Source organism: Syngnathus scovelli, chromosome 19 (assembly GCF_024217435.2).
Source record: "Syngnathus scovelli strain Florida chromosome 19, RoL_Ssco_1.2, whole genome shotgun sequence".
In the NCBI taxonomy this organism is placed as follows: domain Eukaryota; kingdom Metazoa; phylum Chordata; class Actinopteri; order Syngnathiformes; family Syngnathidae; genus Syngnathus; species Syngnathus scovelli.
In genome coordinates, this window is record NC_090865.1 from 239,972 (window position 1) to 257,388 (window position 17,417).

General features: G+C 47.9%; 1 protein-coding gene across 1 annotated transcript in view; it reads right to left on the minus strand.

Moving 5' to 3' along the window:
- Window positions 1-365: 365 nt before the first annotated feature.
- The window catches only part of gabbr1b (gamma-aminobutyric acid (GABA) B receptor, 1b), a 33,830-nt gene continuing 16,778 nt past the window's right edge, over window positions 366-17,417 (minus strand). The window contains 18 exon segments of the mRNA XM_049750478.2: window positions 366-2,860; window positions 2,862-2,930; window positions 3,056-3,199; window positions 3,401-3,529; window positions 4,226-4,353; window positions 4,625-4,718; window positions 4,809-4,916; window positions 5,621-5,737; window positions 7,072-7,204; window positions 8,536-8,686; window positions 10,835-10,912; window positions 11,108-11,171; window positions 11,272-11,517; window positions 12,597-12,788; window positions 13,422-13,487; window positions 15,059-15,160; window positions 15,480-15,650; window positions 16,757-16,891. Coding sequence (XP_049606435.1) covers window positions 2,612-2,860; window positions 2,862-2,930; window positions 3,056-3,199; window positions 3,401-3,529; window positions 4,226-4,353; window positions 4,625-4,718; window positions 4,809-4,916; window positions 5,621-5,737; window positions 7,072-7,204; window positions 8,536-8,686; window positions 10,835-10,912; window positions 11,108-11,171; window positions 11,272-11,517; window positions 12,597-12,788; window positions 13,422-13,487; window positions 15,059-15,160; window positions 15,480-15,650; window positions 16,757-16,891 — 2,376 coding nt within the window. The 3' untranslated portion in view covers window positions 366-2,611.

A 17,417-nucleotide genomic window follows, 5' to 3' on the forward strand; every position in this document is an offset into this window, starting at 1 on the left:
GGCCCCGACCCTTTCATCCGATTTACGCTAATCGTAGTACATCATAATCCATTGCCGCTCGGCAGTGAAAATTCGTATAGTGAGCTGAAGTGGTTCATCGAGGGTGGAAGGAACAAGTGAAGGAAGGCTGGTCCCACCGTAAAGTGGGACTTTCCCTCCTCCACCGGGGGCGGGGGGGAGACACCTGCCGCCTCCGCAGGAAAATATTTGCACACATACCTACCACGGATGGAAGCTTTATCAACTCAACTCAACTTCCCTTCTCACATTCTTTCTCAATTAGATTGAAGATGGTTGTTTTTTCAACCTGTGTAAAAAAGAAAACCGTTGTGTGTTGACACGGGAACGGAACACCTGATCAAGTATTAGAGCATAGAAATATATTTGTAATACTGTACCACATGACACTTTCAGATTCTTATTCACATCATTTGTATTATTCACAGTTAGCGTGCATTTTCTCGTACTCCGTGACACGATCACTGCTTTACACACGCAACGGTGAAACTACACAGACAGACAAGCATGGAATCCATTTCAAACGTCGTACATGTTGTTGACCCAGAGCAGGAACAATATGCAACACTTGCACAATTTATACCGATCTGCGGCTCGAGTGACTTGGCTCGTGCCGTTTGACCGTAAACTCAGGACAAAAGAAAAGAAAGAAAAGAAAAGAAAAGACGTTCATACAAACGATACACCCGTTGGTCTACACAGGCTGGCTGTCATGTGCCAGGCTGGCTGTCATGTGCCTGTCATTGAAATGACACAAGCCTTGAATGATTTGCTCAAGCACGTTGCGGAAATTCAACCAAACCTGACATCTACTGGATCGGTTCTTGAAACTGAAAATACCATTTGGAGGAATGGCCATCGTGATGGGAGACTCACGTTTGCTTGATTTTTCTTCAAAGCACCTTTGATCTGTTGGGATCGCTGATCCAATCAAACGATGAGCCCTACCTATATTGTCGGCTCGCATTTCGCTAATGCTACATTGGCATGGATAGTGGCGGCGCTTCACGGTGCAGATCGCGATTGAACCCGACAGCAAAAAAGGTCAAGAAATGCAAGGCGATGAAGTGGGATCAAGAAGCGAAGGCCTCCCTCGTCTCTCGGGAGGAAACCATTCGATTCGTACTGCTAATAAGAGCAAGTTTGCTTTCGCCACGACTGTTTTGGCCTTGTGTCACGTTGGGCAACAGACAAACGCTGACTCACAACGGCATCCTGCTGTTAACGTTTCATTTTATTGAGGTTGAGGTTGTTGCAATTTCATGCTCACTTTGATTTGAAACGGCAAACTCGTCGGCACCGTCAAATCTCTTATTCGGTTTCGGTTTGAGGATGATTTTAGCCGATTGTTCCTCTTTTTACTTGCCAAACGTTTGGAAGTGAAAGTAAAAATGGGAAGAGCTGTTGGTTTGAGCAAGAAAAAACAAAACTGTCCCTGACACCAAATGGATCCGACAATAGACATTCAAATAAGTGTTGGGGGGGTTTTGTTGTTTGTTTTTGAAAGGTAAGTGAAAGGTTTTACCGCCATTGAAAATATGACTGCAGCTGTATGGTATCACAAGATGCAAGAACAAAAAATGCTCATTTCAGCACCAAATGGCCTTTTTGAGTCGCTATGCCAATTTTTGAACATGAATTAAGGACATGCTCCATAAAATGGCAGTAGGCCAATTCAAGTGAAATGAAATGTGTTTCAAATACACTACACCATTAAACCACATCATTCAAACACATTTTTGACACCAGATTATGGAACCTTTCAACAGTAGAGCGTGGCTCTTTTTTCCCCCTCTGTTCCTTCAACCAAAAACTACCATAAATGGAGAAAGTAATGTGCAATAAAAATAAATAAATAAATAAATAACAACAGCAAACCAAATAATGACAAATTTAAAAATGAAGCCAACAGAGTCTGTGGAACCAGCAAAATACGAGATCTTCCCACTTATTGCTTGAGCTGGAGAGAAAATGTTTGCGTGTGGAACATGGACGTCAACTTGATCCAGAATGGGACAAAAGCAGAAATGTCCAAATGAGAAGGATGTTGCAGCCATCTTTAGCTAAGACAACGTTTTTACTTTTAAGAATGAGGGAGCAAACAGGTGGAGTAGGATCAGAAGTCACAGAGATGAAGAAGTCAGATTAGTCAGGAAATGGTGTGTTTAGGTTGGAAAGCAGTGCATGAAATGGACTTTTTTTTTCAGAAGGTGATTGCTGGTGGTGGTGGTGTTGGTGGTGGTGGTGGGAAGGCATCCAAAGTCATTTTCCTTCTTCTTGATGCATTTTTTTGCGACATACTCTGAAATGACTTATAGTAAAAAAAATTGCTTATGGAAAAGTAGGAGCAAAATGTGAACGCTTGCTTGAAGAGAGTAAATCTCGGCAAAAGCTTCGTCCTTAACGGGGGGGGTGGGATAAGCTCAGCAAAGTGACAACAAGGAACACTTTTCTAAAATCCTACTTTCCATGACTCACCGCTCGGATATGACAAAATCGCATCCTGTGTATGAATCTTTTGAAGGCGTCGTACCTTATTTGGCCCATCCGTCAACACGTGGTACGTTCGTACGTTCGTTCGTACGTACGTACGTCAGGAAAAGCGGTGGCTTCCGTTCAGCTCATTTGTAGAGCATCTGCAGCCGGCTGGCGTGACAGTTATTGCGGCCCGTTTTGCCGTCGGGCCGGTAGAGGCTGGAGGAATTGCCGAAGGACGGCGGGACGGCGTGCAGATCAGGAACGGGCGCAGGGTAGCCCGGCGGCGGGGCCAAGGATCGGGGGTCGGTGGCGGGCATGCCCACTTGGGCAACTGCGCTGTTGTTTTGATTGGAGACGGTGGATGGCCTTCTCCTGGATCGAAGGGCCTGTCGCTCAGACAGCTGGTTCCTCAGCTCTGATACGCGTTCTTCTTTCTGACAAATTCATTCCAAAAGCAGCTTCAGTGCTTTCACGCGCACATTTATTTGAGGTGTAGTGTGCATTCGTTCAACTTGACACTGTGGGTCATGTGTTAAAAAAGAAAACGTGTTTATCTTACTTCTTGTATAATCTTCTGAAGCTCCTTGTTTTCTCTCTCCAGTTGCCTGGATTTCTCCTCGTCATTGTTGTTCATGGACGAACCGGTCTTCATGGTCTCCTGAGCATCGGATTGCCACTCACCCCTCGTGATCAGCCGACGCATCTGCAAAAGCCAGCCGGATGGATGGATGGATGGACGGACGGATGGATGGATGGATGGACGGACGGACGGACGGACGGACGGGTGGATGGACGGACGGACGGACGGGCGGACGGACGGACGGGCGGACGGACGGACGCTTGTAGCGGCTCAGATGACGACACCGACGGCCATTGATTCAAACGAGTGACGCTGTGCTTTTACCTTGGGAACAAACAGAACCACCAGGGTGATGTAGACGGAAAAAACGATGGCCAGGGAGGCAAAGGCGAACGAGGCGTCCTGCTGAGAGGACAGGATCATGGTGACGGGGGCGGTGATCAAACACAGCACCTGAGCCAAAGACACAAAAGGCTCATCATGGCCACTGACATTCAAGGAAATCCATTTTTTTTTGTTCAATCGGTCTAGATAGAAATGACTCAAATCCAAGGCAATCTAGTGGCAGTGCACAACTGGCAAGAAACAAAAGGAATTCAAATCCTAATACGAGTGTTGGTTGTCTCGATTGCAACACTGCGCTGCTGATGTGATTGCAGGCAGGTCAACAAGGAAACTCTTTTCAGAGACACCCAAGCCAAGCAATCTCCTTCAGGGCCCAAATGCAATGACTCAGAGGACAAACGGATCCATCAAAGCGATGATTCCATCCAAGGCTAAAAACAAAGGCAGACGTCAGCTACTTTATGTTTCAGGAAGTCCAAATACGGTCCGAGTCATTTTCGATTCACTCAACACACAAAATTGGTCATGTTTTGATGTTTTGAAATTGACCGCGTCATTGATTTTGGAAATCCAAGGCGTCTGGACTGATGGCGAAACAGTAAATGGAATGTTTGGGCACGGCAAGAATATGTTTGCCAAAAGCTGTCAAACGATGGCTGACAGCATTGCAAAAAGACAAGCGGGCCTCCACTTTGGTGGAGGCCGGAGGAAAAGGAAGCAGCGTGACACCCAACATACATTCATACTTCACCGCAGAGCAATGTGGTTCAATCCAAAGAGCGATTTCAAGCTTGCGGAACTCACAGCCACATTATAGATGGCCATGCCCACAGCTCGGTGGTCGTTGATTTTCTCCGTGGACACCGACTTGGTTTCGTAAGCCAGGAAGATGCCGAGCAGCAGCAGCAAGCCTTTGTAAGCGTACACCACGCCTGCGCACAAACATTGAGACGCTTGCTTTTCAAAGTGGACACAATCGAGCCAATAGAACATATTCAATCATTGGTGCGGCTATACTTAACAAGGGGGGGGGGAATCAAATAAAATTGCCCAGAGCGAAACTCCTCATGAGTGTGAATCTTTTATTGCAGCCCTTATGTTCACACTAGACAAGAATCTCTTTGGTCTCTCACTTTTGGCAGTGTTCATGAAAGAAGCAACGGAAAATGGTCAAATACATTTCGGTTCAAATATTCAACCTACCCAGCCAGGTGTTCATTTTTTCAGAACTGCAATGCTCCAATAACGGTTGGATTAGAACATCCAGGTCTCCTTTCGGGGCTTCTCGGGTGAACTTCTGTTTCCGTGCAAACGACATCAAGACAGGGAAAGATCGTCCTCATCCTCCTCATTTCTATGAGCCAGATCGCGATGGGACTCATCGTACCTCCACTGTGATATGTAAAGGATCCACAATCTGCCAGATGACCAGAGAGAAAAAGTCGACGGCGAGCAGAACGCCGACGGTTGCGTAGAGCTTCCATGGCTCCAGGTGCTACAGCAGGGGCAGAAAAAGGCACACATTGGAAACAATCTTGATGCATTTGTGAAGAGACAGACAGAGCCGCTCCCAAAAAAAACAATGATCTAACACAGGCCAATTCAATTTGCCCTCAAAGCACTGGGCCAGGACAGAAAGGAGGAACAAAGAGCAGGCATCCAGCGGGGAATAGAGGAACAGGCTACTCTGTTACTCGGAGTAAGAATAAAAGGATTTGAAAAGTCAAAATGTTTCATCGGGGCTTACGATGGGGACAAAAATGGCAACAGCGAGCCGACCGACGCAGTGAACATTTGCTTGTCCGCCAGTCGGCGGCGGGCGTGCGAGAATGAATGGAAACGTTTCAGCTCAGTCATATTCCTCCTGATTGATTGACTGAGGCGATTCATAAATATTCAGTCTGCATCTCTTGCAGCAGGCTCCATGTCCCGTCAACAGTCACAATCAAGTGGCGTGTGCCAAGGAGCCATTGATTGCAAGAGTTTCCTGGCTTGGCAGAATGGAATGATACGCAACGCTCAAGGGCAAGTGGCCTTGCAAAAGCAGAGGCTGGCTGGCTGGCTGGCTGGCTGGCTGGCTGGCTAAAAGATGATTGGGGGGGGGGGGGGGGGTACATCAACAAAGGGAGCTTGCCCTTGACGGAGATGAGGAGGATTCAATAAAGTCAATCCCATCTCCAGCTTGCCTTTCCCCATTACCTTTTTCTTCTCCTTCTTCTCATCCTTCTTGGTGAAGACCGTGTGGACCCACCAGATCTTGGTGAACATGCTTCCATACGCCAGGCTGAAGCCCAGACCCAGCAGCCAAAGACGGAACTAAGCAAAGACAGGCAAAGAAGCTTCACACACGCACTTGACAGCATTAAGCCTTGAGGGCAACGTCTTCCTGCTCTGAGCTCAACTATGTACTTGTGCAAGCAATTAGGAAAACAATTTGAAGTCAAAGAAGAAAGCTGATGAAATGCACCACATGCGTGTTGAGTCATGATGCTGCGTGATGTCGGACTCTCTCGTGAGACTTCAGCTCGAGGATTAACCGTGTAGGTAGGTATATTTAGCGCTTGCTTTGTATTGCCGGTGCCAAAGCGTAGCAGAATGTTAACCATGAGCAGCAATGCGGAAATGCCTCTGCCCTGGCCGCTCAATCCATTTGTGGGGTCTAACCATTCAAAAGTGACCTGTTTCATCTTTACGCTCTTTCGGCAGTTAAAGGGGAATACTTTCTTTCAATTTCAATTCATTTTCTTCATCAACCATCAATAATCATCATCATATCAAATGTCCCTATGCTCACTCTGTCCTTTTCTTGTTTTTAGATTGAATTGAAAAGAGTGTTGCAAACAACGGGTACCGATCCATTTAATAGTAATTGAGTCAGGGTGTGGATTGGCCCCATACAGCCTTTGCTCCCGTTTCAACATTGAAAGGAAAACCGAGCTCCCTCTGATGAGCCCACTGATGGATCCTGTAAACAAAGCGCCATTTGTTTCACCTGACTTATGTGCTAGTACTTGAGCAAACATTGAATGAGCACAAAAGTGGGAGTCATAGGCTCACCACAAACCTTCCGCCAAAAGCGGGAGTCATTAGCTCACCACAAACTTTCCGCCAACTCCGCTTCGTTGACTTGAGCGAGCACAAAAATCTTTGATGCGGGTTCCTTTAAATGTGTGGAAATAAAACAAATGATTTGCCAGTTCCCTCACAATGGCAAGAGCACAACTTAAGAGAAAGTGAGCTGCACTCACTCACTGGCTCACTGGCTCACTCACTCACTGCCTCACTGCCTCACTGCCTCACTCACTCACTGCCTCACTGCCTCACTCACTCACTCACTCTTACGCTATGTTGATTGATATTGTGACTGGAGGGATGCCTCACACTCTGCTTTGCAGCCCAGCCCATTGTCTACTGCTCAGGGCTGACCAAATGTGGGTCGTACATCACATAACGTACGAGAATGCCGATAACGTCTGGAATTTGAACATAGTTGGGGCTCAGGATTTCCCTCCCTCCCTCCCTCCCTCCCTCCCTCGCTGCACTTGTGGGACCCAGAGCCGCCCAGCGTGGAAATGCCTATATAAAGCCCGGTCCGACCATCCGTCCGTCTCCATGGCAACCGTGCATTTGCTCCCAAGAAAATTCCATACCTGGCAGACGACAGGGAAATGCTTCCTGCGGACATGAAGGCCATCAATGCCCAGAGGGAAGATGGCAGCCAGCGCCATCATGCAGCCCACTGCTGTCATGTTGTTAAGGTAGGGTTGGGAATTTTGAATATACCTGCGCACAAGCCACAAACATTTCCTTCAACTCCATACAGACAAAGCTCGTCATTGTTCCCGTATGATGATGGGTGGCTTCGTGATTAGCAGTGATGGTCGAAAGCCCCAGACAGCAAGCAAATGTACGTCATCCAGGAGCCGGGAGGCTGCTCGTTGACTTCAAATCCCTATCCTATGCTTCTTCTGGCCTCTCCTCTTTCTTCGTACAGTGATGTCACACTTCTTCTCGTTGCCTTTGTGGCTTGAATATGAATTCCCGTGCAAAAGTACAGCTTGAAAACATCATAGCTCACGTGCAAATTTGCTCTGGCCATTGAGCAAAACGATCCAATGAAACAAATCCGTCGATTGGCATTTTAGCACAGGCCATTGTGAATAACGGCCAGGCTCTCATTCGCAGCACGGTGCTACTTTTCAGAAGAACGCCGACTTTTAGTATCGCCGAGCAGCCGCAACGACACAACATTTGCACATCCAATTTGCGCCCGACATCATCATTCTTCTGCGTGCTTCATGTAAACAAAACATTGAATCTCATGATAGCTTTTTGGCAAACCATTCCAAAGCCTGCTGGGAAATATCTTGCCCCCTTAATTGCATCATGTTTCACCATGTTTGTTCCATTAACTGTGCTTTAGCGTCGAAAGTTTTCTTCTGCCAGGGAAAAGTTGAAAACGACACCCCAAAGTGCAGTGAGCGTCAAGCAGACAGTGAAAGCGCAATAAAGCGGCTAAAAAAAGCCAGCGGGCTCTGGTGTTAGAAGCAAAACAATCGGGGCTTGAACCCTTTCACACGAGACTACAAATAAAACATGCATGCGCAATCCCTTCGTAAATAAGGCGCATCAAATATTTAGACATTTGGAGCAAATTGCCATGAGCCATAAAGGCACTTCAATGAGCGACTAAATGTTGGCCTACATATGCCTGCCTGCGTGGTTGCCTGCCTGGCTGCCTGCCTGCCTGGCTGCCTGCCTGGCTGCCTGCCTGGCTGCCTGCCTGCGTGGTTGCCTGCCTGCCTGCCTGGCTGCCTGGCTGCCTGCCTGCCTGCCTGCCTGGCTGCCTGGCTGCCTGCCTGCCTGCCTGCCTGCCTGCCTGCCTGCCTGCCTGCCTGCCTGCCTGGCTGCCTGGCTGCCTGGCTGCCTGGCTGCCTGCCTGGCTGCCTGCCTGTCTGCCTGCCTGTCTGCCTGCCTGCCTGCCTGCCTGCCTGCCTGCCTGCTCTTTCATATCGGGCTGGTAGAAAGAAGACAGCAGGGCAGCTCCCAAATTGTCACCATCATCTTTTTTTAGTATGAAAAGGTAACAAGTAGAAGAATATCAAATCATGTACCTGACACTGCTGTTGTAGATATTGAAAGTGAGGCAGATGATGCCCAGCAGGATTCCCACACTCGAAAACACAGACATGGACACAAATAGCTTCTGGGAGAGGTAGCGAAACTCCTCAATGACCATGGTCTGGTCTGCGGGGGGGCCAGAGCCTAGCAAGGAGACACAATGACAAGACAATCACACATTGACACTTTGCTATTGGAGGGAGGGAGGGAGGGAGGGAGGGAGGGAGGAAGGAAGGAAGGAAGGAAGGAAGGAAGGAAGGAAGGAAGGAAGGAAGGAAGGAAGCAAGGAATCAAGCAAGGAAGGAAGGGAGCAAGGAAGGAAGGAAGGGAGCAAGGAAGTAAGGAAGGAAGGAAGGAAGGAAGGAAGGAAGGAAGGAAGGAAGGAAGGAAGGAAGGAAGGAAGGAAGGAAGGAAGGAAGGAAGGAAGGAAGGAAGGAAGGAAGGAAGGAAGGAAGGAAGGAAGGAGGGAAGGAGGGAAGGAGGGAAGGAAGGGAATGGGCCCATCAAGGAAATGACAAATTCCCATGCCAAACATTGCGGGCGCTTTGTCATTTCAACAGAACCGGACCCACTTTGGCTTTTGCTGAGACCACTGACTTTCAGCTCAAAGGTCTCACTCAACGTCTGTGTGTGTACATGTAATACATGTGACAGGGAGTCCTGTGGGAAAATATGATCCGCTTCACACTAAAACCTCTCCCTGCCCTTGATGGTGCGATGGGAATATATGTTACCATGGCGACAAGCCCCGTAATGGTTACCAAGGCAATATGAGGGTAAGGCACCGACGCAGCAGTGGTGTGCTTGCCACGGAGAGGAGATAGTGAGCAAATACACTGAGGTGAGACAGAGCAGAGCAGGAGCCCAGATATGACAAGGGCAAACAGTTGGATGTTACAAATTGGACGCACTTAGCTATGTTATGCTTTGAGCCAATCCAAAACACAACAGCAATGTTCTTTTCTTTGAACGCATTATTTTGGAGGTGGGTTTTTTTTCCTCCCCACAGCCCAACCGTTTGTTTCCAATGTGTGTGGAAAGGAAAGAGAGTTCAAGGTTGCAAAAGATGTTGGCCGCCAATGATGGTCGCAAACAGTCATCATCAAATTTTGATGCCCTAATACTTGCCTGTATGTAACTAAGCATACAACTGGGCTGTATTCTAATCGTCTCCTGTGGCTAGCAGAGAGAATGACATCTTTGTAGAGGTGACTGGCTGGCTGGCTGGCTGGCTGGCTGGCTGGCTGGCTGGCTGGCTGGCTGGCTGGCACACAGCAAAGAGTGCCTAACTGGCTTTTGCCCTGTCCAAAAGCATCTGTTGACCTTCCATCCAGATGGCCCAGGCAGACACATTGGAGGGTGCATGACCACACACACGCACACGCACACACACGCACACACACACACCCATGCATGAGTCGAACATTTGTGGAGGTCAGTGCATCCCCTGCCCTGCCTTCCCTTCCCTCAGCATAGGGAAAGGTTGCTTGGCTGACATGGTGGCTTTGTTACTTGCATGGCGCACACACACGCACGCACGCACGCACGCACGCACGCACGCACAGCCTTTAACGCAGTCTTGGCCAAAGTCCAGCCTGCAGGATCCGTCCGTCTATTTCCTACAGCGGCCGGCAACAAAAAGAACGTTTTGGACCCTTTGCCAGCCAGATTGCTTTGAAATGTCCCAAAAGGATGGCCATGCTATTTGTGCTGGATGGCTGCATAGCCTTGTGCTTTCCGATCCCAGTTGCACGAGACGGCACTCGCGACAGCTCCGTCCGTCCGTCCGTCCGTCCGTCCGTCTTCGGAATCGTCCATTTCACATACGTTCTCCGTATTTGTTGGCGCAAGAGATTTGGTGTGTTGAGGGAAGCGGAAATGACACACGCATTGCCTCAAAGTCAAGGTCACCCAGGGAGCCCCATGCTATTAGCGCCCAGATTGCAATTCAAGCGGCATCTTCCATTCATTGCATCACTTCCACTGTCTTCAAGTGCTCGTTTCTAATTAGAAAATGGAATGGAATATTTGTTGCGTAGCGTGACGTTTAACTGCGGCGGCTCACATCGCTGCCGCCGTACCATGGCGAGCGTGAACCACTCGGAAGGGTGCGGGGGTCATTAGATGGTATAGGAGGAGGGCCGGAGACAGTGAGAGAGAGAGAGAAGAGAAGAGAAGAGAAGAGAAAAGAAAAGAAAAGAAAAGAAAAGAAAAGAAAAGAAAAGAAAAGAAAAGAAAAGAAAAGAAAAGAAAAGAAAAGAAAAGAAAGAAGGCAAGATGAATGATTCTCACCAATCCATTTGTCATTCCCATACCAGGACAGATTGCCTTTGGTGCTGTCGTAGTAGCCGATCTTCTTATAGCTTCCTCCTGTGAAAGAAAGAAAGAAAGAAAGAAAGAAAGAAAGAAAGAAAGAAAGAAAGAAAGAAAGAAAGAAAGAAGGAAAGAAGGAAAGAAGGAAAGAAAGAAAGAAAGAATGGCCGCATGACATACTAAGACTTCCTTTTGACAGTACGTGGACCTCACGGTTGTAACCAATTGCATTTTCAACAAGCTGACGTCTACCTTGGAGCTGTTCAATTAGAGTCCAGGCCATCCGAGAACCTTGGGCGTCAAATACGACGTGACCCTGGAAGAAAGGGGCTGAATTTGAATGTTGGCACTTCTCTCCACCTTCCCTCCAGATTCCTCCGGCTGGCGAAGAATATCCCTCTCATTTTCATACTCACCGAAACGCCCTCGAAAGAGCTGGTGTTGAGGGCGCGGTAGATTTCGGCCGTTACGTCTCGGTTGTTGTAATTGAAATCTTCCAGCCGCCGACCTTTGGCCTTCAGAGGTCCCACCGTCTTGTTGAGCGCCAGAGCCAGAGCCCACACGGCGTCGTAGGCCAGGGGAGCTTCTTGAAAGCCGCCCGTCTCCTCTGAGTTTTTGCCCCCCAGCTTTGACATCAGCTGCTCGAGAAATTCCTGGGAGGTCTAGAAAGAAAAAGCAAGACAGGTCCATGTGCACTAGATACGTACATCGTATAATAAGAAGAACAAGGAGAGCAAAAGGACGCAAGGCTTGCATCTTTTATAGTAGTGATTATTCATTCGCACGCAGCCTTTAGGAAACCTTACACTGATGATGATTCACCCAAAAGGGAAATAGTCAGTGGTCCAAAAGTCATGAATAATGACTGCTGTTATGTCTCTCTCTCTCTCTCTCTCGGATCCAGCTAAGAGCAGTGCCTCCCTTCTCAAAGCCTTTGAAATCGACACTCTTGAATCATTTATACCATCCTTCTCGGCGTTCCACGTTTGAAGAAAAGAAAAGAAAAGAAAAGAAAAGAACGAAACACATTCCTCCAACTTTTACCGAGGCTCGACAACTGTGGCACGGGAACAGAGCTCAAGCACGTTACAATAGATGAGGCGCCTTTGGTCCCACTCGCTCGGTGCCTGTTGCAATTTCTTTCGTTCAATTAGCATTCTATTATGCAGAAGACACCGACCGGGGGGCGGGCTAATACTTTTGGTCGGGTCGGCCCATTTGCCGCTGTGATGATGTCATTACACTACACCGGAAGAAAATGCGCCATGCAGCTGGAGATGTAATGGCCCGCACGCCGTCTTTGCATCCTCATAGGAAGGTGTGGATTTTTTTCTCTCTAGATGTCGTCGTCTCACTTGGTCACACGGTACAGTAGCACAACGCAACCGGATTACCGCATGCGTTTGACAATCAAGTCATCATCGGTCAGCGGAAAATTCAAAAAGCCTTCGATGGATTTCCTGAGAAATTGCAATCGATTCAGGTGTGAAATCCCCACTAGCTCTTGCGATACCACCAAAAAAACCCAAACAGGCCTTCATTTGAGGGAGAAGAGAAACTTGCCAGACATGCCAGATGGTTGCTTGTTTCACAAATCCGTCGGAGAAAGTACAAGCGGCGCTTAGAAGAGAGCAGACACTATTGAAGCATGCTGAATGTCTGACCATTGCATATGAGCATCATTTCGTCTATTGCCAACAATATTCAGTTGCTAGATGAAGCACCACTCTTCACGTCTCACCAGGTTGGAAGCTCCTCGTACGGTCTCCGGGTTGAGCATGACAATCTCAGTGGTCACGTGACCTTCCACGGCTTCCGTCATTTGCTCCACCGTGCAGTTGACGGACGGATCGTTGATTTTAAACCAGTTGTCGGAGTACCAGCCGATGAGGAACCACACGTATTTCTTCCCGTACAGCTTCTCCTTGTAAACCTGACAACGGGAGGCATGAGCGACAACTGTCATTGATTGATATTAATATTGATCATGTTGGGGGCTGAAAGACAAGGCAGGGAGTCCTTTTAGGTCCTCTTAGTTGAGTCAAGTAGGAAGGGCTGTTTTTGTGTGCATTTACTCACTACGGCTTGTGATGGAACTTTGACTCCAACTACTCCTCTCGGAAGAGAAACATTCATAATCCGGAAGATCATTTCATATTAGCTGGGTCACTTAGACCTCGGAGGAGTTTGGAGATAATGAGAGTTTGGACGTGAGAGGAGAATTGATGTGCTGTGTGGTCCTGTTGTTTTGTTTTTTTATTGCTCCCAAATGTCAAGCGCTGATAAGGTACTTTAATATATCATTTCAGAACATGATTACATTTGATGAAGAAGCTTTTACACGTACAAAGATTGCATACTGTTCCGATGTTGGGCTACTTCCAGTGGCTAGACCGTCGTATAAAAATCGAGTTGCTTGGAGGACCAGCGCATCATTTAAGATGTGAAAATAAATCTCTCCTTCTCACACGCACAAGCAACTTTTGAAACATTCCGTTTCTTTTTGACGGCAAGCTCAGACGGCCGGCCGCCGATAAATATCAGGAAGAGTAAAATTTAAAATGACCTCGCAAAAGACCTTCCTGGCTTCGGTTTCATAGAAGAGGCCAACAATGATTCGGGCATCCTGACGCTTGAAAGAGGGAGAAAGAAAAGAGAGTCAGTCGCTCAGCCACCCACGCGGCCGCACATGAAAAGAACGCAACAGGCCTCACAGCGCGGACGCACGCACGGACGCACGGACGGACGGACTGACGGATTTGCTGAACCGCGACTTTCTCTCCCCTGGTGATATTAGTGCTGTTGCCATGGTTTCCATTCCAACAACTAATTAATCCTGCACATTAAATCGAGGCCAGCGTTTGTGGCAAGGTCATTCTTAAGAGAGTGTGAGCCAGCCAGCCAGCCAGCCAGCCAGCCAGCCAGCCAGCCAGCCAGCCAGCCAGCCAGCCAGCCAGCCAGCCAGCCAGCGAGAGAGCCAGCCAGCCAGCCAGCCAGCCAGCCAGCCAGCCAGCGAGAGAGCCAGCGTGTGCACACATGCAAGCTAAGGCCAGGAAGGAAGGAAGGAAGGAAGGAAGGAAGGAAGGAAGGAAGGAAGGAAGGAATTTGAATATCCAAATTAAAATTGCAATAAGAAATTGAGTGAGGCTAATAATATAATTGCGGGTTTGGAATGACATGCATACGATAAATTGCTTCTTGTGATTAGCAAAAGGAAATTATTTAAGGGGCAAAATTCCGTGACTAGCGTATGTCTTATCTGACAAATGTTGGAATTATAAACAAATGACTCCTGAGGTTGGGCTCCTCTGAGGCCAGGTCCTGTGGGGATTTTGGACAACCAACGGAGGGAGTCTGGCTCACAATGTCTGATTCCACAGCTGTTATACGGGGCGGGGTTGAGGTCGGGGCTCGGAGCGGGCCGGTCAAGTCGGGAGGCGCGTATTCTATTTAACCGTGCTTTGTGCAACCTGCTGAAATACAAAATTCAATTCTCCAAACTGACTGTTAAAATGATAATCAGCTCTAACGACATGCATTATTGATGCCTATGAATCAAAGTGTGTTGAAATGATCCTGTCGTGCTGACCGAAAAAAACCATCCCTCCCTCCATCCCTCCCTCCCTCCATCCATCCATCCATCCCTCCATCCCTCCCTGTCTAAAATTGGCCCACATTTGGAAGAGCATACGTATTTCTATCACCACGTGTATCGGCTCCAGCCAATATTTGCTTCCGGCGCTGACACATAACGGGGAGCTTAAGCTAACCACAAAAGACGCACCCACAAGCTGTATAGAGGCTGCTGCGCATTCACTCATCTAAAGCTGCGTGGCTGCGTGGCTGCCTGCCTGCCTGCCTGGCGTTCTCATCGTTGATGCAAGCAGAACGCATGAGACAGCCTGTACGTGCAGGAACATATTATTTTTGGACTCAGCTGCGTGTGTCTGTGCTAGATAGAAAAACACTTGTGCGTGTGTGTGTGTGTGTGAGATTCTCAGCACAAGTCTGAAAAATGGCAAATTAGCCAGAGAGCTCAATTTCAGCCAATAGAGCAAAAGTAAAGGACGTTGCCTCCGCATTTGAAATTGGAGCAAATGAAAGCTAATTGGAAATGGAGACAGAATGGATTGCGGCCGTCTGTAAATGGCAGCAGGCAGCTGCAGCATAAAAGAAGTCCGCGCGCTTGGGAATTTGAGGCACCTTCAGGTTTTTGACGGCCACGGCGGGGTCAGTGAGGAAACTCTGCCGAACGCTGATTTCAATGGCAGCCTCCTTCACCCTCTCTTCCAGATCGTCCAGGGTCTGCCAATGAAAGAGTCCGACACAAAAGGGAGGCCGCACAAAGCCATAGAAGAAAGAAATGAGAAGATGAGCGGCTTGTTTACAAAGCTCACCGTGGCGGTTTAGCTAGGAGACAGATAAGGGGAGGTGACAAATAAGGAGCGCTGAGCAAATGGGAAATGAGAAAGAAAGAAAGAAAACAAGCCAGTGTCCTTTTCAAAGTCACCTTGCAAGCACACCACCATAAATAAGCCTCCTCTCTCTTCATTCTTTGTTGGATACACTTGCGTCACCGCCTTCGGTTGCATGCTTCAGCACAACACAAAGCTGGATCGCTCACCGAGGTAAAAACTTCTGTGGTCTGCTGAATGGTGGCAATCTTGGTCCACTTCCACTTCTGGAAGAGCTGCACTCGAGTGGGGTTGTGCAAGGTGGCCGACGGATGAGTGCGAAAGAAAGTAGGAAAGCGCTGGCGGTTGGACAGAGCTGGAGAACTGGACCCGTACGATAGCTGAGAGGCAAGAAGAAGAAGAAGAAGAAGAAGATGATTCTCAACCAATGAAGGGAAATCAGGCACAAAAATAATACAAAAGAAGAATTGTTAGTCATGCTTTCATGCATCTGAAAGGCTATATTATCTTCCCAAGCTAAAGAATTTCATCCAAATGTTTTTCTCTGAGGACATCTCTGCATTTCTTAATGACATCGTCTTTATCGGCACCTCTTGGATCGTAGAAAGCATCGCTGCGTTGACAGCCAGCCACGTTGCTATGGGAAATGTCAGCTTTCAAGCCCCTGGCCAGCCACTTGAAGCTTCCCTCTGTGAGTTTACACATTCTCCGGAAGCTTTGTAGATTTGCTACGGATTCTTTCCGCGGTGGCGGCAGCGGCGGCGGCGGCGGCGGCGGGGGCGGCGGCGTCCTCCCTCCCTCCCTCCCTCCCTCCCACTGGCCCATAGATAGCATGAAGAATGTCGTTAAACTAACCGCAGGTGGGAATACGAGTGTGACTAGTGTTTCGGTGCCGTGAATAAATATCCAGTTGAAGTGAGGCAGCTTTTCACGGAAAGGATCCCAACCTCCTCCGAGCCCCGCGTGCACAATAGTAGACAATATACGGGCCGGCGGGCGCCGCTTTCATATAAATAGCCGGCTGAGCGACTGCATGAAAAATGCAAGAGTGGACCTTTCGCAAGCACAAGACAATGACATCATTGTTAGACACATATGGGTGGAGTAGGTTTTTTTTTTTCTCCTCCACATGCTTAAACATTTGTGTCAGCAGTAAGTGTAATGAGCAAAGTGCAGTAAGCGATGTCGTTAAAGTGTTTCTAGGGGGTTGTAATGTTTCGATTGCGTGGTTGTCTTTATTTACAGCAGGCTGCAAGATGCATGAGCCCAGCCAAGGAAGAAAGAAAGAAAGAAAGAAAGAAAGAAAGAAAGAAAGAAAGAAAGAAAGAAAGAAAGAAAGAAAGAAAGAAAGAAAGAAAGAAAGAAAGATAGAAAGAAAACGACACTGCTTTTTTGTAATGTACACTGTGTTGACTGGACACTAGCAAGGCTTTTCTTCTCTTTTTTGCAGATACTCCAATTTGCATCAATACAACGCGAGTCTTACCACGATAAGGTTCCACATGCGAGCGGCCTCAGCCACCAGCGTGGACACTGAGCTGCAGCCGGGCATCAGTACGATCTTGATGGGTTCTGTGTACAGAAGGTCATAAAGGAGCTTGGTGGCTTCTCCGGGATCGCACTGTTGACACACACACACACACACACAAATAGTGCGGCTCGCGGTCAAGACGCAAGGCACAAGCAGTACTTTAGTAGACGTTGACTTTCAGGAGAGACCGATGGATTGGATCACATTGAAGTGAGTTAGTAACTGTTACTCAATAGACATAGCAACGTGTCAGCTCTCATGTGAAGGGAGCCCACATGCATTGGCAAGAAAGCAAGGTGAGCCATGTTTCAAGGTCATCTGAGAGGGAAAAACATTTACCCAGCAGTCAAGTTCCATGACCTGGAGTCACATCCAAATGCTATGCCTGGCTTTTCATTTACAACTTGTAGTAAATGAAAAATCAATAAGCAATTTAAGTGATAATGCTAACGGCATATTAATCACGTCTCCGAGTGCAAAACACACACAGGGTTGGCTTTCTCTTGGTTTGCTTGCTTGCTTGCTTGCTTGCTTGCTTAGCTTTTCAATCATGATTTGCTCCATTATCACGATTTCATCGATTTCCATGCATGGCAAAACTAAAGCACCTCAGTGA